General features: G+C 37.7%; 7 protein-coding genes across 12 annotated transcripts; 4 read left to right on the plus strand and 3 right to left on the minus strand.

Moving 5' to 3' along the window:
- Positions 1–1,333: 1,333 nt before the first annotated feature.
- LOC132196399 (maestro heat-like repeat-containing protein family member 1) lies at positions 1,334–8,034 on the plus strand. 2 transcript variants are annotated; one of them, XM_059619001.1, is made up of 24 exons: positions 1,337–1,474; positions 1,528–1,652; positions 1,737–1,882; positions 2,006–2,215; positions 2,273–2,462; positions 2,522–2,676; positions 2,735–3,038; positions 3,098–3,276; positions 3,354–3,831; positions 3,945–4,207; positions 4,262–4,434; positions 4,508–4,658; positions 4,709–4,860; positions 4,926–5,214; positions 5,269–5,526; positions 5,587–5,755; positions 5,813–5,951; positions 6,009–6,162; positions 6,231–6,445; positions 6,506–6,640; positions 6,699–6,813; positions 6,872–7,015; positions 7,073–7,423; positions 7,479–8,034. In XM_059619001.1, exons 2-24 carry the CDS (start codon positions 1,625–1,627, stop codon positions 7,839–7,841), a joined length of 4,761 nt encoding a protein of 1,586 aa, XP_059474984.1. In that variant the 5' UTR covers positions 1,337–1,474; positions 1,528–1,624; the 3' UTR covers positions 7,842–8,034. The 2 variants fall into 2 exon arrangements, with proteins under 2 accessions (XP_059474983.1, XP_059474984.1); XM_059619000.1 differs by having other exon boundaries at positions 1,334–1,652.
- On the minus strand, positions 7,924–9,034 carry LOC132196403 (TIMELESS-interacting protein). Its single transcript, XM_059619006.1, has 4 exons — positions 8,872–9,034; positions 8,508–8,773; positions 8,263–8,448; positions 7,924–8,209 (listed from the first exon to the last, which is right to left on the minus strand). The coding sequence occupies exons 1-4, from the start codon at positions 9,029–9,031 to the stop codon at positions 8,066–8,068; spliced, it is 756 nt and encodes a 251-aa protein (XP_059474989.1). The 5' UTR covers positions 9,032–9,034; the 3' UTR covers positions 7,924–8,065.
- Positions 9,035–9,213: 179 nt separating this feature from the next.
- LOC132196401 (hydroxylysine kinase) lies at positions 9,214–11,789 on the plus strand. 3 transcript variants are annotated; one of them, XM_059619003.1, is made up of 7 exons: positions 9,214–9,422; positions 10,006–10,058; positions 10,355–10,508; positions 10,561–10,693; positions 10,758–11,132; positions 11,194–11,444; positions 11,493–11,788. In XM_059619003.1, the coding sequence occupies exons 3-7, from the start codon at positions 10,362–10,364 to the stop codon at positions 11,685–11,687; spliced, it is 1,101 nt and encodes a 366-aa protein (XP_059474986.1). In that variant the 5' UTR covers positions 9,214–9,422; positions 10,006–10,058; positions 10,355–10,361; the 3' UTR covers positions 11,688–11,788. The 3 variants fall into 3 exon arrangements, with proteins under 3 accessions (XP_059474986.1, XP_059474988.1, XP_059474987.1); XM_059619005.1 differs by lacking the exon at positions 10,006–10,058 and having other exon boundaries at positions 11,493–11,789; XM_059619004.1 differs by lacking the exons at positions 9,214–9,422; positions 10,006–10,058 and adding an exon at positions 10,102–10,243 and having other exon boundaries at positions 11,493–11,789.
- Positions 9,278–9,643, minus strand: LOC132196404 (uncharacterized). The gene has a single exon (XM_059619007.1). It carries the CDS (start codon positions 9,539–9,541, stop codon positions 9,278–9,280), a length of 264 nt encoding a protein of 87 aa, XP_059474990.1. The 5' UTR covers positions 9,542–9,643.
- LOC132196400 (UDP-N-acetylglucosamine--dolichyl-phosphate N-acetylglucosaminephosphotransferase) lies at positions 11,493–13,803 on the minus strand. Its single transcript, XM_059619002.1, has 6 exons — positions 13,408–13,803; positions 13,230–13,344; positions 12,961–13,174; positions 12,630–12,861; positions 12,386–12,574; positions 11,493–12,267 (listed from the first exon to the last, which is right to left on the minus strand). Exons 1-6 carry the CDS (start codon positions 13,548–13,550, stop codon positions 11,967–11,969), a joined length of 1,194 nt encoding a protein of 397 aa, XP_059474985.1. The 5' UTR covers positions 13,551–13,803; the 3' UTR covers positions 11,493–11,966.
- Positions 13,804–15,263: 1,460 nt separating this feature from the next.
- On the plus strand, positions 15,264–16,724 carry LOC132197140 (probable serine/threonine-protein kinase DDB_G0272254). Of its 2 annotated transcripts, none has more exons than XM_059620231.1 (4): positions 15,264–15,435; positions 15,530–15,709; positions 15,797–16,300; positions 16,353–16,724. In XM_059620231.1, the coding sequence occupies exons 1-4, from the start codon at positions 15,351–15,353 to the stop codon at positions 16,376–16,378; spliced, it is 795 nt and encodes a 264-aa protein (XP_059476214.1). In that variant the 5' UTR covers positions 15,264–15,350; the 3' UTR covers positions 16,379–16,724. The 2 variants fall into 2 exon arrangements, with proteins under 2 accessions (XP_059476214.1, XP_059476213.1); XM_059620230.1 differs by having other exon boundaries at positions 15,266–15,435; positions 15,788–16,300; positions 16,353–16,720.
- A 318-nt stretch (positions 16,725–17,042) lies between these two features.
- On the plus strand, positions 17,043–22,875 carry LOC132196626 (heparan sulfate glucosamine 3-O-sulfotransferase 5). Of its 2 annotated transcripts, none has more exons than XM_059619407.1 (6): positions 17,043–17,445; positions 17,511–17,704; positions 18,335–18,813; positions 19,293–19,591; positions 19,675–19,814; positions 22,357–22,875. In XM_059619407.1, exons 2-6 carry the CDS (start codon positions 17,537–17,539, stop codon positions 22,408–22,410), a joined length of 1,140 nt encoding a protein of 379 aa, XP_059475390.1. In that variant the 5' UTR covers positions 17,043–17,445; positions 17,511–17,536; the 3' UTR covers positions 22,411–22,875. The 2 variants fall into 2 exon arrangements, with proteins under 2 accessions (XP_059475390.1, XP_059475393.1); XM_059619410.1 differs by having other exon boundaries at positions 17,514–17,704.
- The last annotated feature ends 4 nt before the right edge of the window (positions 22,876–22,879 follow it).

Consider the following 22,879-nt stretch of genomic DNA (forward strand, 5'->3'; position numbering starts at 1 on the left):
TCAGAGGAAACGCGATCTCGGTGTGAAATATTTTTTGCGGTCTTCCGCCTTTAATATTCGGATGTTATAAAATGTGTGCGTGCCGCTCTCGCGCCCACAGCGGCTTAATTAATATTCCCTCTTGTCGCATTTTTGTCAGACCTCCCCTTTCATTATTTTAATGTTTTCGACACGCAGACTCCACCAGCCTCTCATATTGCTAACCTATAGTCATTTTAGCTTAATATTGTAAGTATTAAGAGGGCGGAAATTAATGCTTGCGAGAGCAGCGCTCTATAGCATGACTTTAGCAATACTAAATAAATAATTGACAGGAAAAATTTCTAGCTATGTTCCCACTAGATCAGCTGGAGATTTCTACAGAAATATAAAATATGCATTGATATATATGCTATGAAAATAAATAAATTATCCGATAAATCATTTTTTTTTTTGTACAAACGAGGCTGCCTGCAACTTGCAACTAATAAGGAAAATACATGTAAAATTTATTTTAAAACTTTAAAATAAATCTTTTTTTTCAGCGCGTGATAATTCTGGAATATTTTATGCAATATGTTATTTAATTCACTGAGCATGTATAAGATTTTTCACAGAATAAAACTTTGGGTAATAAGAAACACTATGATATATTTCTACAATTTTTTTTTATTTTCTATTTTGCCATAAATATTTTTCAATTCATTACTTTTTAATTGCTTTGCTAGGAGAACTTCATTCTTTTTTCGAAGTTGTAGAGCGCTCTGGTGTGCTCATGCTTTCTGAGATGTCAAATGAGAGTGGTTCGATCCACGCAGATAAAAATTTAAGATAAATTACCGGGTATCCACTTGTCGACGATCACTTGCAATAATGCGCCGATCAACTTAATGCATAAAAACAAAAAAAATATTTATATTTAAAATTTTTAAACAATAATTAAATCGATTAAAATTACATTATATATGATTTATCTTGACTCAAAATAATTATTTTACTAATAGGATTATAAATTAATTATGGTAGAATTAATATACAGCCAAAGAGCCAAAGCAGAGGTTTTTAATTGTAGATAATATATTAATATCCATTTCAATGCTTCACAAGCGGTACTTTTTGGTTAAATTATAATAAATAAATATGCATAAGCAAGAGCTAGGACACGCTAGGGTCGGATCTCGATCAGAAATCAGGATACCAGGATCAAATCAAAACGATCAAAATACTCAAATACTTGCTCAAATAATACTCTACAATAAGTTCCAAAATTGTACTTGTGCGCCATCTATGTGCAAGCAGAAAAGTAATTTTGACAGCCGGTGGAATCACGTGATTTTCTCGTCTCGAAAGCAAAACAAAAACAGTGCACCGAAACCAAGAAGTATAAAATTTTGTACTTCTTGACCGAAACTCACTGAAACTGGCAGAAAGCAACGGAAAGCAATCTGATTTTTAGCAAGCCTGCTATAAACTCGCGATTTCAGTTATTGGCAAAGTAATTAGAAAATATAATAGATTTTATGCCTCTGCTGCAACGATATATTCCAGTTTAATTGATACAAGCCTGGTACAAGTACAGTCCGATTTGATTTTTTCCCTTTTTTTTGCCATGTTTCTAAATTCCCCGTGATATTTGGATACAAAAATGCAGAGCAAAGAGACTCAACTATTTGGTAAGCAAAGCTTATTGATTATAATGACTATACACATTGAAAATCTTTAATGCATTTTACTAATTAAGGTTGAATTTGTATTAGGCGTTCTGCGGACGCTGGTTGAAAAATTAAATGATAAGGACGAGATGGTGCGAACCAACGTTTCTCTCTGCTTACGAAACATTGCTAAAAATAAGCCTGATGAGGTCCTGCAGACGATTTGCACCTTCAAGAAAAGCATGCCGAAAGTAAAATTTTACGATGATTTTCAAACTTAATATATATATTATCAAAATTTATTAACCAATTTTTTATTAATTTTTATTTTAACTGTAAATTATTTAATTTAGTGGATGTTCTATTATTTTCAGATGCCAACGAGTGAGGTGGCTCAGCTTTTATCTTTGGCCGAAACAATCTGTCGTTCCCTGAATATCGACCAAGTTGATTCCGACACAACGCTCGTTGCTTTGGTTGACCTGGCTGTGCAAGAAATGACACATTCCAACGAGCTCATTCCAGAATGGCAGCTTCCTGCCTCCCAACTTCTGGTGGCCATTGGCAGAAATTTTTGCAATAGAGTAAAAAATGTTTTATAAGTTTTACATAAAGTTAATATTTTTATTCGAATTGCTAAGGTTATGGAAGGATTAGTTGAGAAGGTGCAGCCTGGCGTTGCCCTGCATTATTTTGTCACTCACACCCTGGGTTCGTTGGCTGCTGCAAATCCTCTGGCCATGGTTCCGTACATAAAACAATGTCTCACAACTCAGCTGCCACAAATGGGAGGTCTTCGAAGTGACCACTTACGACAAGCCTTTGCCTACTGTATAAAGGAAAAAGTTCACTTCCAACATTTTATTGCAATATCTTGCATTTTTATCTAGGTTTGGCAAGATTCGCAGACGCCATTTCGGACTACCTGGCCAACATTGACAGAGTCTCCGACCGAACTATTACAAAAGAAACATTCAGCACTGAAATGGACCTGGCATTTACCACAATTGCAAATTATTGGCTGCCGGAAGCCAGAGAACCTCAGGTTTGGAGTGGAAATCTACCTAAAATTTTGCCAAACTAAATCGAAACAAATTTTTCAGATGAGAGACCAAATTCTGCACGCAATCAGCTCGATTTTGCTTCTCCTACCACCCGGAAGGGTGGAGGCAACAGCACCAGGCCTTTTGGTCAGCTTGCTAAGTTTGAGGAAAAAGAAAATTCCACTGCCTGTAGGAGCGACCAGATGCTTAGAAGCCATCATCTCGCACCCCGAGGTCAAGGCATGGCCGCCCATTGACCAAATTGTGGCCGCTCTGACCGAACTCGTGATGGATGCGCCTGATCTGGAGCAACCTCTCACTATTAAAAGCCATTATGAGGCTCTTCGATGCTTCCACACAATTGGCAAATTTTATTTTTCTCCATTTTATGCAAAATTTATTTACTTTAATATTTTCTTGCAGACAGACATTTTCCGGATAAATTGTCTACTTTTCTATCACAACACATAAAAGGTGGCAATGAGAAGGACAAAGCAACATCATTGGTTATTCTTTCGCACTTGGCCAGTGCTGGGCATGTGTCTCACCTAAGCACTCTCATCACTGCAGTTGGTTCTCTACTTGATGATCCTAGTCTTAAAGTGAGTGCGAAAATTGGATTCTTTTGTAAAAAATTTTGTTTTTAATAAAAATAAAATATTTCACTTATTTTTTGCAGGTAAAACGAGCCGTTGTGAAAGTAATTGTGGTTTTGGCTCACAAGGAAGTGATCCATGGCAACGAAGGCAGCAGAGCTCTGCAATTCATCGTCAGCAACTGTCAGCACCCAGGCACTTCTGACGAAAGTGCAGAGTTGCGCCAGACATGTCGAGACTCTCTGGTTCTCATCTGCACCACTGCTCCTCATGTGGCTCCCGTGCTGGCCCCTATTCTTCTAAGGTGCTTCTTGCTGCCTGAGTACAACAACCTGGCTGGATTTCTAGCCAGGTGTCTTGCTCTTGTGCACGCCAAGGAGCCTCTCGACAAGCCGAAACTGCCAGAAGTACTTGCAAAATGTATCATACTCATAGGGGCACCTTTTCCTGAGGTTGGAATTTACACATTAAACCTGATGAAAGCTCTGTCTTCCTGCTTTGAAGGAGAGTTTTCTGCGCTTCTGGACTGCGGCTCTAGCAAACTTATCGAGGAATTGCAGGGTGAGAATCAAACCAAATTTCATTTTTAATAAAATTTTCTGCTATTAATATATTTATATAATTTACTGTGAAGTGCCAACTGATTGATTTTAATTATTCCTTAATAAATTCAGATTCAGAATGGAGCGAAAGTCTTTGGGAAAAGTCACTTATAAATTTTATGAAGTCTTTGGTGAAAGCTGTGACGGACTCTGCTTGGTTAGCAGAGTTTTCCGACGCCTTGACCAAAATTGGTCAACAAGACCTGCCTCCTGAAAATAGGAACGCACAGCTCTCTTGCTTAGTCAGTATTTCTGTGTATAAAAAAGATGCAATGGTGGCAAGCACCTTGATTCAAGAGGCTCTCTCTGCATCTAAACAAGCTGACTGTGAAAAGGTTAAAACCTTATCTCTTTATTTTATTTCAAAACTAACGAACGTTTTAATATAGGTTTGTTCTTCGGCACTTGGCAGATGTGCAGGAATGGACGGAGAAGGACATTTGCAACTGACATTGGCGCAATTGAAAATAGCTGCCAAGGATTTGCCGAATCCCAATATGAGTATGGCCTCAAAGTACATGCCTTCATTTTTTTCCAGCATCACGGGCAGTGACAAATCAAGGTACCCAATATAAACATTTATACATGTGTCATTGTAGTTTTTCATTCATTTTTCAAAAATGATTTTTGTTTAGGAAAACTGACCAGATTGTTAAGGCTGATAGACTTCGTGCAACTTTGCTGCTAAGCTATGGAGAAATTGCTGCGAGAATTCCAGGTTCGGTTGCTCTTTTGGAGAGCACAAATGTTCTTGAGTGGATGCTTGATCAAATTTCTCAAACTAAGGTTGAATAAATTTAAATAATCTAGGAATTCATTAAAAATATTATAAATAGGATCAACTTGTGCTGGAGAGTGGTTTGGTTGCTCTGCATAAAATTGCTGAGAGTTGCTCTGGACTTGGATGCAGAGATGAAGCTCTTGAAGTTGTCATGACCCAACTGAAAACTGGTGGTGTTATTTCATTAAAGTGTGTGGCTCCTCTTGTGTAAGAATTTTGTTCATGAATAGGTGTCTTAAGAATATAGCTACGTTTATCCTTTTATTATTTAGGAAACTACCACCTGCTTTGAGTCTTGACGTTCGCATTGCAAATATGAAGAAAATATTTGGCTACGTTATTGACGAAAATCCTGAGGATGCAGCTTTAAGCTTGGCCCTCTTGAACGTCCCTACAACATTTCTCTTAAGTGCGGGAGTCAATCCAGGATCGTTGGATGAGTTCATCACTCTATTAGAACCATTTATTAAAAGCCCTACCCCTTCAAAACGAACAACAGCCACCTGCGTTTTAGAGAAAGTTTTGCACACCTATGCCGATAATCTAGCTCCAGGACTTGAAGTAATTTTATTGTGATATAAATTGTGAGGCAATATAACAAAAATATCTTTACAGTGTCCAAGCTCCTTGTGCTTTGCAGCGTCCTTGGTGGCTCTCTGTATTCCACGTTGTACCGATATAAATGGTGTGTGCAGGAGAAGCGGAGTCGAGTGCATCAGACTGGTGCTTGAAATAAATTCATTTTACTTAGGTGAAAGTCAGAGAGATGTTTGCAAGAAACTGAAAAAGGAAATCAGCCAAGAGTTTTTGGGGAAGATTTCCAATGAAAATGATCCTGACACTCTCTACCAATGCTCTTGTTTTATTTCTGAGGTATTCGATTCGTTTTTTAAAATAAAAAATATATAATTCAAAAATATTTTTAACTTTCAGTTAATTCTTCGTTACTTGGGAAATACGCAAATTGTAGCTTTGGTTGATTCAGTTATGTTATCTCTGACTGACCCTGAAGTTGGTGGCTCTGCTGGTGTTACTGTGGTCCTCACTGCACTTTTGAAGGAAAAGGGTCAAGATTTGTATTACCAAGTTCCAAATATTATAAGTAAGTTGTCATTTCTAAAACTTTGCTGAGAATACACTTCAATGTTATTTCCCATAGATTTGTATTTGAAGATTGTACCCCAGCTGAATTTTGATAGTGTGAAAACTGGAGCTGTGGTGAGCATGGGAAGTTTAGCCCGTCATCACCCGAAGGCAGTCATCACTGCTCTTCTAAATCAACCTTTGCCTTTTACGGAGTAATTCATAAAAGAAAGATTTCTTATGCTTTTCTAACTCATGTGTGAATATTGCAGGGCATGTTTAAGTTTGTGGCGCTGGATATCGAAAGAGGAGGGTTTAGCTAACGAAGTTTGCTCTAACATTCTCTGCTTGCTGGCTTCCAATCCACTTCTGGAAGAGCCCAGAGATGATCGTTCCCCCAGAGTTGCTAGAGCCGTCCCATTAGCGGTACAAACTTTATTATAAGCATTTTAGCACCACTTAATAACAATGAAAATTTATTTTCCTGATTTTAGGCTGTTAATGGGCTTTGTGTTATGCTCAGCACCGAGAGCAACGTAGTTCATGAACTTTCCAGATCTGCCCTGCCAGAACTACTTAGCGCTCTTCTGATAGCTCTGGCTGCTTACGTTGGAGCTTGCCCACCCGTAAACATTGCAAGGAAGGGAAGCAAAACCAGGAGCATGTCATTTGTTCCAAACAGAGATGCCTATGGTATGGTGCCTGGAAGGTTCGTACTCTAACCATGAAAATATATATTATTTTTGCCTTCTGATTGATGATATTTTAGGGTGGCTTTGGATGCCTGCCATGCTCTATTAAATGCTTGCGGATTCTCCGAATTGACCGACACGCTTGCTTTGTGTCGAGTCGATATAGGGGAGAGCCTGGACTCTTTTATGGTAACAACCCAAAATCTTATTAGGTATTCTTATTCCTCGGTACTTTTTATTTCAATTTTAATATGGAAACATTACATCTAGGACCATTATTGAGGCGCGAAGCAACATTGTAACCCAATTAGTTTCTGTGATAAACCAAAATGCAACTAGTCCCGAAGAGTCAACCCGAATCACTGTTGTTGCAGTTTTGTCAGAAGTAAAAAATTAATTTTCAAGTGCAGGATTATTCTACAAAATGCTATTTATTTTTAAAGGTAATAAAATGGCCAGGATGTAATGCTGTTTTGCTGGAAGGACTTGTGCAGCAGCTAACCGCTTCATTAGATGACGAAAACCCCTCAGTCAGACAACTCTGCCTCCAAGGATTGTCCCACATAGCAAATATTGCTGCTCCATTGGTAGGTTTTCCAGAGTTAATTGATAAAAGAACTGCGGTAGTTAAATATTTTTTTCAGCGAGAAAGATATGTTTTCTCTGTGTTGGTTGCTCTCCTGCAAGGCCTAGAGGAGACGCCAGGGGAAGGTAAAGCTGCAGGCCTGGCCACAGAGGCTCTATTTGGTTTGGCAGCCGTTTTGCCTCACGTGGCCAAAAAGCAAGTTGGCGAAATGCAGTCGTCGTTGATGTTCAGGGTCACTCCTTTTCTGACAAAAGAGTCGGTGTCAGTCAGGGTAGCCGCTTTCAGGGTATTCGTGCAGTTGATTTTATGTGGAGAGTCTTTTGGAGGAGACGCCTTTCTGGAGCAGATGCCAAATGTTCTCATAAACTTACTAATTGGTATAAGTGACACTGACTCAAGAATTGTGCAGGTTTGTTAAATTATCATTTTTGTCAAAAAATTTCTGATTGTTTTTAAATTAACAGGATTGCTACTCTGGCATTCAAGGGTTGGGAAGAGTTCTCACCGAAGAAAAATTTACACAGGCCATCAAAAAACTAGATTCGGAGTTGTCATACGAGAAGAGCTTTAAAATTCTAATACCTAGTCTTGCCGAAGCATATCCGGATTTGATGTTAATACTTTTAAAAAATGCTTGCGGCTTCACTAAAAGTGAAAGAGCCCAGACAAGGGCCTGCGCAACATCTCTCATAGGCCGACTTTGCAACTTTGGGGACAACAGCTCTTTCGAAATGGTGTCTAACAAGTTAACTAAACTTCTGAATGACCCTTGTGCTCAAGTAAGGGCTACTGCAGCCCAGTCACTATCAAACTTGTACATGTTCTAGTCAAAATTGCTCGTCTTACCAGCTTTTATAAATTATTTGTCTATTGTTTAAATGGACAGGTTTCAAATATAACTGCTTAATAATTATTGTTATTAAATATTGTGGAATTTATATTAACTTTTTAGTTACATGGAAAATTATAAATGTATACAACCCTTACAAAAATACAAGTTAATTCTAAAAGTGGCATTGTTCTTGATATTATGGAAGTCCTTTACACTAAATCACATTAAGTCACCACCAAAAAAGCTCTCTTCCTCTTGGATTCTCCTTTCCTCCTCCTGTCTCTGCTTCAACCTTTCCAATTTTCGGGCCTCTGCAATCATCCTGTTGCGAATCATTCGTTCTCTCTGCTCGTCAGTGATTTCCTACAATAAATAATAATTAAATAATTTTATTAAATAAAAATAAATTAATGTACTGATGGAGCAGGAGCTGGAGGAGGGGAAGGTGCCAATGGAGGAGAATCGGCCCGGGTTTGAGCCATCAGGGTGCTGAAACTTGGCTCTTCCTCTTCTCTGTCCTCAACATAGTCGTTGCCTCTGATTGTTGTGTCATGCACATCTTCTACGCTTATCATTCCCATTCGAATTTTCTTCATTTCAACCTGGCCAAGAAAAAAACACATTAACATAACTTTAGAGACATATAAAGATCAGAACATACCATAACATTTTTCTTTGAGCCTAGTTTTTCCAATTTCTCAAGACAGTCGTCAAAAGTGTAGCTGGGAAAGAGCCTATGAGCCCAGTGTTGCATTTTGCTCATGACGAGATCCAGATCATCAAACTCGTGTCCTCTACCTTTGAGTTTTACACCTTTCATTTCTGCCTCTAGAGCAAGAAGTCCCCTTGGGCCCATTAAGCGTTGAGGGTCAAGCTTTGGTCGCGGGGCCAACACTCTCTTTTTCTTGCCATCATCTTCCTTTTCATCTAGAAAAATTAAAAATTATTAAACTTTTAATTTTTAAATACATACACTATATAAATGAATGTGTTCTTTTAAGAGAAAATAATTATATTATTCAAACCTTTCTTTTCCTTTTTCTTTGCGGTGGGTGCCTCTTGAGCTTCATCATCGCTTCCTGCCGGCCGCTGATCTTCGTCGTCCTCAAGAGCGTCACCCTGACGCTCGATAATCATTTCCAAATCTTCTTCATCATCTTCAATGTAATTTGCCTCTGTATCCATCTCAAGTCGCAAATATTTATTGTCAAAACCAAGTAGAAAACTAAAACTATTTCTGCCAGTCTGACCGCAGATTCCACAGCTGAGGCAAGTAGACTGTCCCGCCAAATGCCACCACGTGACCGAAACTACTGTCGCCCATTGGCTGTTCAAAAGTGTCCAACTTACATAAAATCAGTAAACAATGCCACACCCCCTTAAGCTCTCTATCACATAAGAGTTATTTACAATTAGATGTTTTGAATGATTTCACGTCGCAAAATCGTCGGCTGACTGGTCCGGGGACTGCGGTTGGTTGTTGTTGGTCGACGAAAAACGCTGCATCAGGTCGTCGTTCGAGTTCATCCGCTCCAGCAGCGAAGACAACAACCTCCTGTTGAGGCGATCTGTCTGCGTGAGTTCTCGTACTTGCTCCTGGTCTTGGTCGCCGTTCACTTCACCGTTCGGTTGTTCTGGTTCCTTCTCAGGTGTCTCGGCCTGTTTTTCCGCCTTTTCTTCCGGTTTTCCAGGCATTTTCAGTTAACTCTGAGCGATAGTTTTAAGGGGAAAAACAAGACACTCCTGTTTCCTGGTTTGCTATCAATTGCGCATTATCACATCAGCACGTGGTCCGACCCCTGATTGGTTGGAGAGCGTGGAGGGGCAGATTTTAGAAGGAAAGAGCGGGACGTATGTACTCTATCTATAATCGCACGAATTTTATACGTAATTAAAAAAATTGATAAATTTTTTTATTTTGATTTTATATGCAATTAAAAAAATTTAATATGAACCTAAAAAATTCAGCTGGCGTGTAAAATAAAAAATCAACGGATAACTCCAAACTAATTTTTCTTATACATATCGTCGTTATCAGTGATCAGTCAATTAACTTACTGATAAAACTTAAAGTATGTTTACTGCTCTTATTCCTATTAAAAACTCATGGTTGATAAACATATTCTGTTTGTGAGAAGTAAAAAATTATCTCATTCTAGGTTCAAGGTCTACCGAGGGCAAACTGAGAACGAACAAAAATATTCCCTAAGAGGTAGCATTGACACTTAATTGTTGGCGCAACCGCAACCCGTATTAATATTAAATAAGGACGTCCTCCTTACTTTTGTGCGGTCCGAAAAATCCCCTGTTGCAACCCTTGGCCCCTATCCTATTGATTTAAATTCTCTTCATAGAGGCAACTGTGAGGAGGGCGTCAAGTGCCCTAGCTAATAAGCAGTGTGTCAATAATATAATACATATTGCTGTCTGCGGAACACGCAGTTTAAAACTAGCTTAGCTGCAGCAAACAAGGCGCTTTGGAAGTCTCATTCTAAATATTATTTTCAGAACAGAAATGGCGGAAGTGCTGCAACCTGGACAACAGATCCGGCCGGTTATAAGCGTTCCTGAGGCTACGAGCTTGGTTGAGAAGATTTATGGTGTGCAAGTCGACAACATTAAAGAACTCGACGCTTATGATGACAAGAACTACCATATTATTGTAAGCACACATGGAGAGCCGCAATTAACTTAATTATCAAAATTTATTAAAGGTTAAAAGTCAGCCTTCAAATGAAAGTCTGAAATCTGTCTGGCCACATGGATATGTTTTCAAAATTCTTAACTCCATGGATTCTAAAAAAGTGTCTTACGTGGATGCTCAAAACCAAATGATGCTCCATTTAAGTAAGTTGATAATGTAAAAATCAATTTAACTGCATTGCATTCATATATAATTTAAAATTGCCAGCTAAAAATGGTATAAGGTGCACTCAGCCTCTACCGAACAAAGGCGGCGACCTTTTTTCTATTGAAGAAATTAACGGCAGCCGGCATATAATTCGTCTCCTGCAATTTGAGCCTGGTCAAATTTTGTACAACGTCCCGGTCAACCCTGAACTTTGCAGCCAGACTGGCATTTTCTTGGCTCAAATTAACACAGCGCTTGAAGATTTCCAACACCCTGCTTATGATGATCATTCCACAATTTGGGCTCTGGATTCCGTGCCCAAACTGACCAATTTTCTCTTTGCCGTCACCGATGAGGGCCAGAAAAATTTAGCCGGTTTAGTCATTGCTGCTTTTGTGGAAAGGGTTGTGCCCTTGATTGGGCAGTTACCTAAAGGTACATCAGTCTAAAATATTTGATATCACATTTTCAATAAAAAAACAAAAAAAAAAAACAGGAATGATTCATGGCGACTTCAACGAGCACAACATTCTCGTCCGCCAGTTTTCAGAACAGTGGGTGTCAGACGGAGTTCTTGATTTTGGCGACACCCAGGTCAACTGCTACCTTTTTGAGGTTGCCTTGGCTGCTTGCTACATGATGTTGATGGCTAAAGAAAAACTGACACCCCTACAAGCAGGGACTCTTGTGGTTGCGGGCTATCACAAGCTCCGTCCTTTGAGTTCTAAAGAACTCTGCCTTATGAGGGTAAAATAATTTGAATTCCAATTAAAATTTATCTAATAGTGTTATCAGGTTTGTATTTGTGCTCGACTCTGCCAAAGCTTGGTGCTTGGTCTGTACTCGCACTCTCAGGACCCATCCAACACATACGTTTTGCAGACTGCACAGTCTGGGTCTGGTTGGACCATCCTTGAGAACACATGGAAATTGTCTGACGAGGAATTTTCTAAAGCTCTCCTTCAAGCAATTGACAACTTGAAGAAATAACGTCACAGCAATATTTGGAAAGCAATTATGACAATATAAATTTACATATGTAATAGTCTACATAAAATTGTTATGATATGTTCATAATTAAATTAGAAAATTTTGCATTTAAAAATCTAGCATTATCTGATTTAATATCAACACTGGACTGGAAACACTCATTTATAAATCCAAACCTTTAGTTATCACATAAACAATAAAAGTAGCAAACAATTAAGTCATATAAATCTCTAAGCCAACTTAAATTGTGGCCGTCTTTGGTAACACAGGGCTAGGAAGTCAAAGGTCGTAAAAGAGGGCTGCTAAAGGGTACCTTATGGCAAAGGCAACCAGTGTTCCAACTACTTGCACCATCATTAGAATCTTGGTAAGCGCCTCTTCGTGAGTTGGACCACGCCAGTATAACAGCAGATTGATCAGGGTCAGGTTGTTGACCTCGACGTCTCCTTCATCACCCTCCTTGACATAGGCAAGTCGGAAGAGACTAAACAGCCGGAGGCACAGTCGCCCGAGAGGATGGATTTCTCCTTTTTTTGCTGTGGCTTTACTCATTTCAAGTAATCCCGTTGATGTATTAAGTCTAAAGCATTTAATTAAAAATTATTATTTAATTCAATCTAAATAGCAGAAAATAAAATTAATTTTCAGATTTTTTTTTTTTAAATTTTAGTGAATGGTTTTTAAATACTTTGGCTTACCTAGGCATTCTGTGCCTTGGGCAGGGCACAAGACGGAAGAGCTGAGGCACAGAGTAGATGAAGTTAAAAACTTGTGGAATGAAAAACAACAGCATGGTTTTGCTGAAGTGGCTGAGAATCCCCACGACTGCAAAAGTCATTCCGGAAAAGTAGCAAAAAGTATCACCCACAAATACCTGGCTCGGGTACCTAGAGCAATAATTTATCATTTACTGGTAACAATTGGTTTATCTTACAAAATTACCAATTGAACTTTAGCAAAGCTAGTGACGTGGCTAAGTAGGGCAGGATGAAGAAAAGGGAAAATTCGTGATTGTCCCGCAGCGGACCACGCAGCTCTAGCAAGTTGAAGATAGCAATGGATGCAGCAATCACTACGGACTGACCAACCTCAAGGCCATTGATGCCAGCCAGGATGTTGATGGCATTAGTGCAGAAAACAGCAAGCATACCCATGTAAATATAGTATAGGAAACCTGCAAAATTATTTTATTTTAGAATTTCAAATATCAATTTAAAATAACACTAGAAATAATAAATAATCAGATTATCATGTTTTTTTTTTCAAAACAGACCAACATTAACTGCATAACCAAGCCAGTGCCTTAGGGGAAGAGGGACGACAACGGTTGTCGAGTTGTAATTAACGTAGTAAACCATCAATAGGGGAAGAGAGGCAATTGTGGGCAGCAGCAATTTGTGTCTCCACCGAAGGTCAAGGACGTCGTCTGCAAATCCTAGCAACAGCATGCAGCAGATGGACAAGAGGGCTGCTACAAATTCTACAAACTGAGTTTTTAAGTTAGCAAAATCAAGTGTTTATTAATTTATTGCGCAATTTTACCTGATCGTGTGGAAATTTTTCGTCGTCCAAAATGTAGCCCCAGAAAGGCACAGGTATGAAGAGGAAAAGAGCAACTAGGAAGGAACATCCTGTAGCTACCCCCAGAGCTTCAGGGCTAGAAGAAATAGATATTTGTTACTCTTTAAAAATAAAATATTAGCTATAAAATGTTCATTACACTTTGTGTTTTTCCTTCTTGTTCATATCGATGCCAAAAAGATTGGCCTTGAGGAACATGTCCTTGAGGGTCGGGATGAGTCGGACGGTGGCCACGTAGGCGCACACGCTCATCAGGACGTTTATGAACAGGGCAGTGCTCATTTTCCCTCAAATCCGACTAAAATAATTTTTCCTAGATAAAGATGGCAAGAGACGATCACTCCATTTTTTATAAAACGTTGCCTCTCCCAGGCGCCGGCGTTCGCATGCAGCAGTCTCAGTCCATAAACGAGAAAGAAAATATTCTATTCAGCAAAAATCTTAACCTTTTTAACAACTCGAAAACGTTCGCCGGTCGAAAGTCAAAAGGCAAAAACGTCGTCACCACAAAACGCTTGTGTTGTGATCTGTAGTGAACGCCCCCTTTTCTCTCTCATCTCATTGGTCGATCCAGTTAGTTCCTTTAATCAGCGCCACGATAAGAAAGCGCTCAACACTGAACTGGCGCTGAAAAGCACAATGTTGAGCTCTATCTTAAGCTCCATCTCTTTGTTGGCAACCAAATTTTATTTTCGCACAATACCCAACTGTTATAATATCACTCACTCACATGTGCAAAATAAATAATAAAAAAAAGTTAGATGCATTATTTAACAGAAATAAAATATCTGGGTATGTATGTGATATGGGCAAGAATAAGAAAATTTGGAAAATTTACATTAATTGTGATTGATGTGGTTCCAATGATACTGGAAATGGTAAACCACATAACATAAAGGGAAGTTTCCGTTTTTGTAGTTTTATTCTAAAATATTTTTCATATTGTAAACAACCAACACTTCTGCGTAGCAACAAAGCAAGAACAACCACACAAACATGCTGGGGGCTAAAAATATTTATTTTTTAAGTCTGCTACTTGCTTTAACTATTTTCATTATAAAGGCAACGCTATCACAATGTAAGTTTTTAACATTTTAATAATTTTAAAAATTAAAAAAAAATTTGTCCTAGATAATAGAGGCATTTAATAAAATTATATATTTATGTATTTTATATTTTTCAGTGAATTTGTAATGATTATATCAGTAAAATTAATTTCATTAATATTAAAAACCACAACTCAAATTAATGTTATATTAAATTATATAATTATATTTTTGTTGTTGTAATTATTCAAATATTCTTAAAGGTTTCCCAATCGTGGAAGACAAAAGGCTCTTCAAGTTTTCAAATGATGACAATTCAGACAATTTTCCACCTGACGAATCATACTTATTAAAAGACACCTGGAACCAAGAAAATAACGAAAACGTTGACACTGATAAATTTGACACATTCAATCAACTGAATTTCAACGGGCAGTTTAACACAAATCGTGGTAAAATAAAACCTGCAGATCCAGTTTTAACAATGGGTGCCACGCAGGTGACGGAATGGTACCTGGATGGATTGGTCTTGACCTTCTTGTTTGTAATTGTCGCTGCTGCAATAGCTATTGCAGTATTTGTCGTTTCAATGATTCAAGGCTATTGCTGCATGCAAAATAAATAGATAATGTTTCTCTGATGTTTATAAAAATTCAAAGATTTCCAAAAAAAAATTATTCATTATTATTTAAATTATCCGTATTTCTTCTCACTTCGCAAACAAAACTTTTTTTATAACTTTGAACATATAAATTTTTGTGTGGAAAGTTTTAATTAATTATACGAAGTGAAATTTGAAACAGGGAAGAAAGTGAAATCCAGCTATTAGGAATGTATGTTTTAATGCTATAAAGCCAAAAAGCCTTTTAAAATTAAAATGTCACCAACTTGGCATTTGTTGATTAAGAAAAACCACAAAATGCATCCTGCGTGACGCGCCTTTTACCACTCTAAAGTCAAAACTGACCAGTTATGCTGGCTCAGTTTAGTACATTGTGACTCTTGTAGAGTTCTTAATTTTAATTTTACGCCAGCCATGAAATCTTACTTGCGCATAGTTCTGGTTGCTATCATAGCTCTGCATTGGGTGGACAGCCGAGATAATTCCCGAATAACAACAAGTAAGCTGAATTAAAATTCTTAATTTAATTTTCTTACATATTAAAAGCTATAAAAAACGCGTTCTTAAAATTTAATTGATTATTCTCGCTGTAGCAAACTTCAGCAACGTACGTGGTCTTGAAGAGTGTCCTTTCAGCAATGAAATCCCTTGTCCAGCGGGGCTTACCAATTGGTCTTGCTTCTGTAAAACTCTTGAGCCAGAAAAGGGACGATTAATTTTTAGAAACTGCAATGGCGGAGAAACTAAATCTTGCCCGCCGCCAATAAATCCTGGTACTTTTATTTTCATTTTAACATTATACCTTTTTTTGGTCAATTTAAGTCGAGAAGTAAAATTTTTAATTATCTAAGTGTTCCCAGGCAGCGCAACTCAACCATCTAGAGAGTCAAAAATTCAAAGTTCAGGGTCCCATAATCGTCCTCCTTCAAACTTTCCTCCCCAGGGTGGAGCAAACAACGGAGACGACCATTTCAACAACAATAATTGGAACGGAAATAGCAATTTAAACAACAATTGGGACAATGGCAATCCAGAAACATTTCCCGGCACCGACAACCGTCCTTTCAGCGGCGGCCATCAAGGAGGAGGCCACTTCAACCCTTCGTTGCCGCAGATCGGCAAAAGCACCACTCCGCCGCCAAGAGTGAAACTTCCGGCTAGCTCGTGCCCCAAACCTGTTGGTCTGATCGTGGGGCTGATTTTCCTTGGCGTGATTGCACTGGCGTTGCTCGTAGCCTTGCTGGTGGTGGTTCGGAAATACAAGCAAGCGCTTCAGCAGGTCATCCAGATGAACGAGCTCTACTCAGTCATGGGCTTGGACAAAAGCAAGACGCTCCCGCAAGCAGACAAAGTCATAAGCTTGAGTAAAAACGGCAAAAAGTGAAATTTGAAATGATGACTAATGTTGTTTTACAGGGAAAATAAAATCACGCCCATTGTGAGATAAAGGAAGAAAAACAGTAAAATCAGGAAAAAAAAATTTAATATATATTTTTAAGTAGTTTCTGAATGATAATCATTTATAAATATTTTAAAGAAAAATTTAAGAAATATTTTAATCTTTAAAAATTTAATATGCAACTAAAAATAATTTTAACAAGAAAACTACATCAATTGCTATTCTTTTAATATTAATTGAGAATCGTAATAATTTTATTTTTAAAGGTAATCAGAGTATGAAAATTCGGAAAATTTCAAAATTGGATTTTCTCAATTACTGTATAATATGAAATTTCTTCCGTATTTTACAGAAGTCCATAAAATATAAAATTTTGGTATACCTAGTTTGTTTTATTTTTAATAAATAAATAATACGATGATATGAAATCATGTTCACCTATTTTATTTCTATTTTTTTTTTTTAATTTAATGAACATGTCATTAGACAGAGTGAGTAAGTCAGTCACTGCTGCACTCATTAATGAACAGGGGGATGAGGTGCGCGCGCGCCCTAGTACTACGCAGCCGACTGCTGGCAGGCAACCTGAGCAGCACTCGTGTTGCGCGTGCTGCTCATTATTGATTTTCCAGGGGCGCTCAGAGTTGTGAGATGAGGCGGCTGGCAAGCTCGACAGGAAAATCGCGCGAACGATTCCGATTATTTAAACCAGGGCTCTGATAATTTATTTCTTTTATTTATCACAATTAAATTTAATCAGCAATTCCTGGCAACGTTCAAAATGATTTCTTGACCCACAAATTCGGTTTAAAATTAATAATATCAAAATATTGTGAAATGAGAATAATTTCATTGAAAATTGCGGGGAGAAATTGGGATGGGGGATCGATTGACGGTGCAGTTCGCCTCCCCCGGCGGAGGGTGAAAGATGCAGTAGCTGGACAACGACACGCAAAACAGGAGACGGTTCGCAGGAAGCTTTCGCGGGACGATGTGAGGTTGCACCGAGACGCAGACAGGGTGCTGAAGGAGAATGTGAAGGTCGGGTAGCGGACCCTGAGGTCGCACGCACGCACCCTGCTGCACACGACAGCAACTCTCGTCCACCGCGTGAGTTAATTTTTGCGCCGATTTCACAGCATGGGTTTTGCAACAGTTTGTATGTTTTATTGCAGCAGTCTGAATTGAAATATGCCTGCCGATGACTACTCATCAGCCATCACCATTGTTTGTTCCATCACTAATGCGGCCGCTGATCATCTACAAGAACCTGCGGCCCACCAGAGCCAAGCTGGCCCTGGCCGTCTTCGTCCTGTCCGTCGTGTCGTTGGTCCTGGCGCTGCACACACTCTGCACCGCAAAAACGCAAGTGAGTCACGGCACACTTTTTAAACTGGGTCACGGGGAGAAAGCACGCGTCAAGCGGAAAATACGTCTCGGAATAGTCACCAGAGGCGGAATTAATTTGGTTTTTCCTGCGCAGCAATAACGAATATTACAACTTGTTTTCTTAGAAAATTTGTCACTGGAGAAATTAAAATTTTCATCACAATCGTCTGATTTGAAATTCAAATTCAAAATTATTGAACTGAAAAGACTATAGTGAAATTATAACAAACTATGAAATTAACAATCCATGAAACTGCTGGATTTTACTAAAATTAGACTCATTTTTAACCAATTTTTAAATGCAAAAGTTTCTTCTCAAATTCAATAATTTTATCATTTTTCAGATGAATCTATTTTTAAACGTTTTATACTGAAAAACTTCCAACATATTTCACTTATTTAGATTGATAGAAATCTAATTAAAAAATTCTTCAATAGAAAATTGATCTACTTCTCAGAAACTTATAAAGAGCCCTTGAGTTAGGCAACCTGCGTGACAAACACGTCAAGCCGGTTGCGTAAATAGGAACTCGCGGCGTCACGCTTTTGCAATTTATTATTCAAAAGCGGCAACGACCGATCGATGCTTTTTCAATCATTTTGCGTGCAGGTTTTCATTTACTCGTCGGAAACATCGATCTACCTGAACTCGGATAAGTCTCTGATACGGACGTCGCTCGAGCAGCACGAGCAGCAGCGGCTGATCCAAGAGGTGGGCAACACGGACTTCGAGTCACCGCGGGCCAACCAACGGCCCCACCGCCGTCTGCCGCATGTGCTCATCATCGGGGTGCGGAAGTGCGGCACGCGGGCCCTCCTCGAGATGCTCAACCTGCACCCCCGCATCCAGAAGGCCAGCGGCGAGGTACACTTTTTTGACCGCGACGAGAACTACCTCAAGGGACTCGAGTACTACCGCTCCAAAATGCCAGAATCGTACGAGCATCAGATCACCATCGAGAAGAGCCCCAGCTACTTTGTCACCTCGGAGGCCAGCGAGCGCATCAGAGCCATGAACGCGTCTATTAAACTGCTCCTCATCGTCAGAGAGCCAGTCGTCAGGGCCATATCAGACTACACTCAGCTCAGGTACAGCTGAATTTTTTTATAAATTTAATTAAGAATTAAATTTTATTTTAAATCAGTGATCTCAATAACGATCAAATGGGAACATTTGTAGGCGTTTTTAAAACTAAAATAAAAAATATTTACATTATTAATACAAATTTTTAAAATTGCCACTGTTTATTCATTACTCTTATTTTACAATATTTATTTTAATCTACTTGCTAGAAAATTTTGTAAAATATTTTTTTTAATGGATTTTTAAGCAAAATCAATATAAGATATTACAGAAAAAAAAATATATTTACTAAAACCTTGAAATTGTTGTGAAATGAATAAATTGTTCATAATACTTCAACTTATTGCTAATGTTGCTAATAATGAAGACTTGCTTCCTCACAGGTTTCTGTTCCCTTCAATTATTCCAAATTAATCAGAACCATTTAGTTGTATTGTAATTTGTTTTCAAATATTATAGACTAAATAATAATCCTTTGCAACAGATCGCACAGCCCAACTCGTAGTCCATCCAACGCGTCTTCGCCGAGCAGAGATATGAGTTTTGAAGAGTTAGCCCTGCGCCCAGACGGCACCATCAACGAGTCCTACCGGCCCATCGCCCTGTCAATTTACCACAGCTACATGTCCATCTGGTTGGAAACGTTTTCACGCCACCAAATTTTGATCGTCAGCGGCGACACCTTGATCGCAAGGCCGGCCACAGAACTCGCCAAAATCGAGTCCTTCCTCAACATTGAACCCAGACTTGGACCCAGAAACTTCTACTTCAACAAAACAAAAGGTTGGAAACCACTTAAAAAAATCTTGCTTACAGGGAATGAATTATTTCTTACATTAGTATGATGATTTATTAACGTTTCTCAGGGTTCTATTGCATAAAAAATGCATCGGCTGACAAATGCTTGAAGGACACAAAAGGCCGGAGGCATCCTGACGTGGACCCAGACGTCATTTCCAAACTGCGTAGATTCTTCAGTCTGCACAATCAGAAGTTCTACGAGCTGGTAGGTGAGGACTTTGGATGGCCTGAGTCCTGAGTTTAGATAACAATACCTTCCTTCAAAACGCGTAGCAAAATTTGAGCAACGAATTTATCTTTCACACACGCAGAGAATTGCAAACATTTTTTTCCGTTAGGCCGAGACAAAGTGCCAATGTAATATTTTAATTGTTAAACTCGCGGAACGCCGCCTTGGATTCAATGATTGGGCAGAGAAATAAGAGAGTTCCTCGATAGTTCCTCACAGAGCAGAGAGTTGATGTGCGGACAGAGTTTACAATGACCGCCACCACAGGACGATGAATAATTAACATATCATAACTATCAACTAAAAAGAGCGATTTTACAACATCAGCTTTAAGAAACGAAACAAAAGTCTCGTGTTACACAAAAATCTATTAACTCTATTTGCAGCGAGTCAAGCGCTGATTTTAATGAAATATTATATTGTAATTGTATTGAAATACGAATTGAAAATCGTTACATATCAAATCGAGAAACACGCGAAGAAAGAAAGAATTTTGGAAATTTTTAAGTCTGAATAAACACATATCAACATGTAAAAAATAGAATATCGCGATTTATTAATTGTTAAGGTGTTTATGATAATTATATATATATATATATTATACAAATACTAGTCCCTTTGGATTAATGCAAACATATCATCATTGAGTAAGAAAGGCTAAAGGACTGCATAGATTATGCGGATGTTATGAATATTTTACAAAACGAACGCGGGAAAGATTCTAAATTTTGCCGATGGAAAAGGAGCTAAATTATAATCGCTTACTTCTGCCACCACATTTTCATTATCTGAAAAACTTTCCATATAAATTAAAAGTTATACTCACGCTTATGCAAATCGATATGATTAGAATAATTTATCGCCTTACAATAAAGTTATTGATTGAATAATTCTATATTCAAGTTTTGTAATTGAAGTTATTTCTATTGAGCTTTGAAAATAGATATTGTTATTAATTTTTGAATTTAAAAAAAAATCATCACACCGTAAAATAATTCAGTAATTTACAGCACAAAAAGCTCTTTATTATAGTGATAATTTTAGAAGCACGCATTTAATATTGTCTCCGCAAGTTCAAAGTACAGGGTCTTTCATTGCATTACATTCAAGCAATAATGATCGGTAAGATTATGGCACCTTTTCCGTTTTCAACTTCAAAGTGATCACAAAATTATATTGGGCGAGAAACTACAAATCAATGTCATCATTAACGTAGACGTTGTTTTTATAGCTTGTTTTTCATTAAAATGGCTCGTGAAATGTTGAAAAGTGTCGTATTTTAGGGCCTGATGATTTATTAAATCACAAAATTACGTAAAAAGGTCCACAGACGAGAAGAATTAAGGATAGAGCATATCAGACTAGAGTCATTTAAATAATAAGTTAATTTCTTTTTTTACTTTTTTTTAGAAGTTATAGTGTTTCTGTAAATCCATACAATTTTACGACTTTTTATCATGATGCTTATATTAAGATGTCAAATTTTGCATTAAAAATAAGGTAAAAGCTAGAAATGTTGGCCGAGGCGTGAAACATTGATGCGAATCAGAGTTTCGCTTTTAAAAGAAAGAAAGCCATTATTATTAAAACGTATAAATATAGATTTTAATCCTCTCGCATCTGCACACATTTCTCCTCTAAACTTGTGCAAAAATGTGTGAGATACAAATTTTAACAATTTTAAAAATTGATATATTATGATGCTTTGTTGCATTTTACATTCAACGTAATAATGTAACTTTGAATTTTTTTCGAGCAAGCCCTATATGCATCAAAACGATGAAATCAACGCGAGCCTTGATAAAACAGCCGTTCCAGGAAAAATGACTTGTGCGGAGGTGCAAATTTTTTTGATCAATTGCTCTATTTTATTGATTATGTTTGTCAAATCAAACAAGTAAATTTTTTCGTTTAAAATTTTAAAAGCAATGAAATTAAAAAAATCTTTGCACCTACTCGTATTTTAAAACAGAATCTCCACATATCAAATTATTTTTCTGCCACTGGTTGCATGTAATTGCGCCACCACATACATATCAAAAGGAAATTTGAGGCCAAAATATAATATATTATATTATTCTTACAGATTGTAAAAACCATACATGAGCACTCTGTTGTAAATCAAGTACGTTTGAGACTTTTAGTCAACAAAGGCGCACTGAAAGTAGTAAAAAACTACGCATGTTGAATTGCCACCAGAGTTTATATTTGCATACTGATGTTAACATAAGTTCTGACGGAAATATTTTATGATTGGGAACACGGATACAAAGAGAATGGTTTTCAAATTCAAAGTGAGACAGCTTTATATCAATATGTGTAATTAATATTTTAAAAAAGAATTTTTTTTTTTTTTAAAAAGTGTACATTCCTTCATTTATTAAATCGATTACCTGTAAATTTTCTGCATTTCCCACTGTCGAGTTTGTCTTTGGAAACCATTTCAAAATGACACAAGCTATTATATTCTGCACAATGGACATTTTAGAGATTTTCATAAAATGTATGCTGCTTTTAGGGTACAAAACTCAACAAAGTCTTATCATCATGGAAAAGATCATATTATCGCTGAAACGCAAAAATCAGTCCGAAAAACACAAACGCAATCTTATATGTTGTAAAACGAGTGATGCAATCTCACACAAATTTATCGCTCTGTTCTGCAGACAAAAAACCAGACTTGATTTTAAAATATTGGTTGTTGTCAATACAAAAATATGTAAAGATCAATTCGATGGACGCAACAAGTGAAGTCTTTCGTGAATCGAAAACTGGATGTAAATTAAAGAGTAGAAAACAAATATTAATAAAAGGAAGGAGCGAATTTTGAAGAAAATGAAATCACTCGTGGGAAACAAAAGAGAGTTATTTTTGCTCGAGAAGTTAGGTACCTCCTAGTTTAGTGTTAGTCAAACTTAAATGTGTGAAGTTTTAAGTGTTGAGGGCTAAATTTTTGCTGAGTGTTTGTTAATGATAGTATTTAACTAGTTCAATGCACACTTAAGACGACAAGCACTTGAAATTTGATGAAAATAAAACTG

Source organism: Neocloeon triangulifer, unplaced genomic scaffold (assembly GCF_031216515.1).
Source record: "Neocloeon triangulifer isolate White Clay Creek 2 clone unplaced genomic scaffold, ASM3121651v1 ptg000012l, whole genome shotgun sequence".
NCBI lineage: Eukaryota > Metazoa > Arthropoda > Insecta > Ephemeroptera > Baetidae > Neocloeon > Neocloeon triangulifer.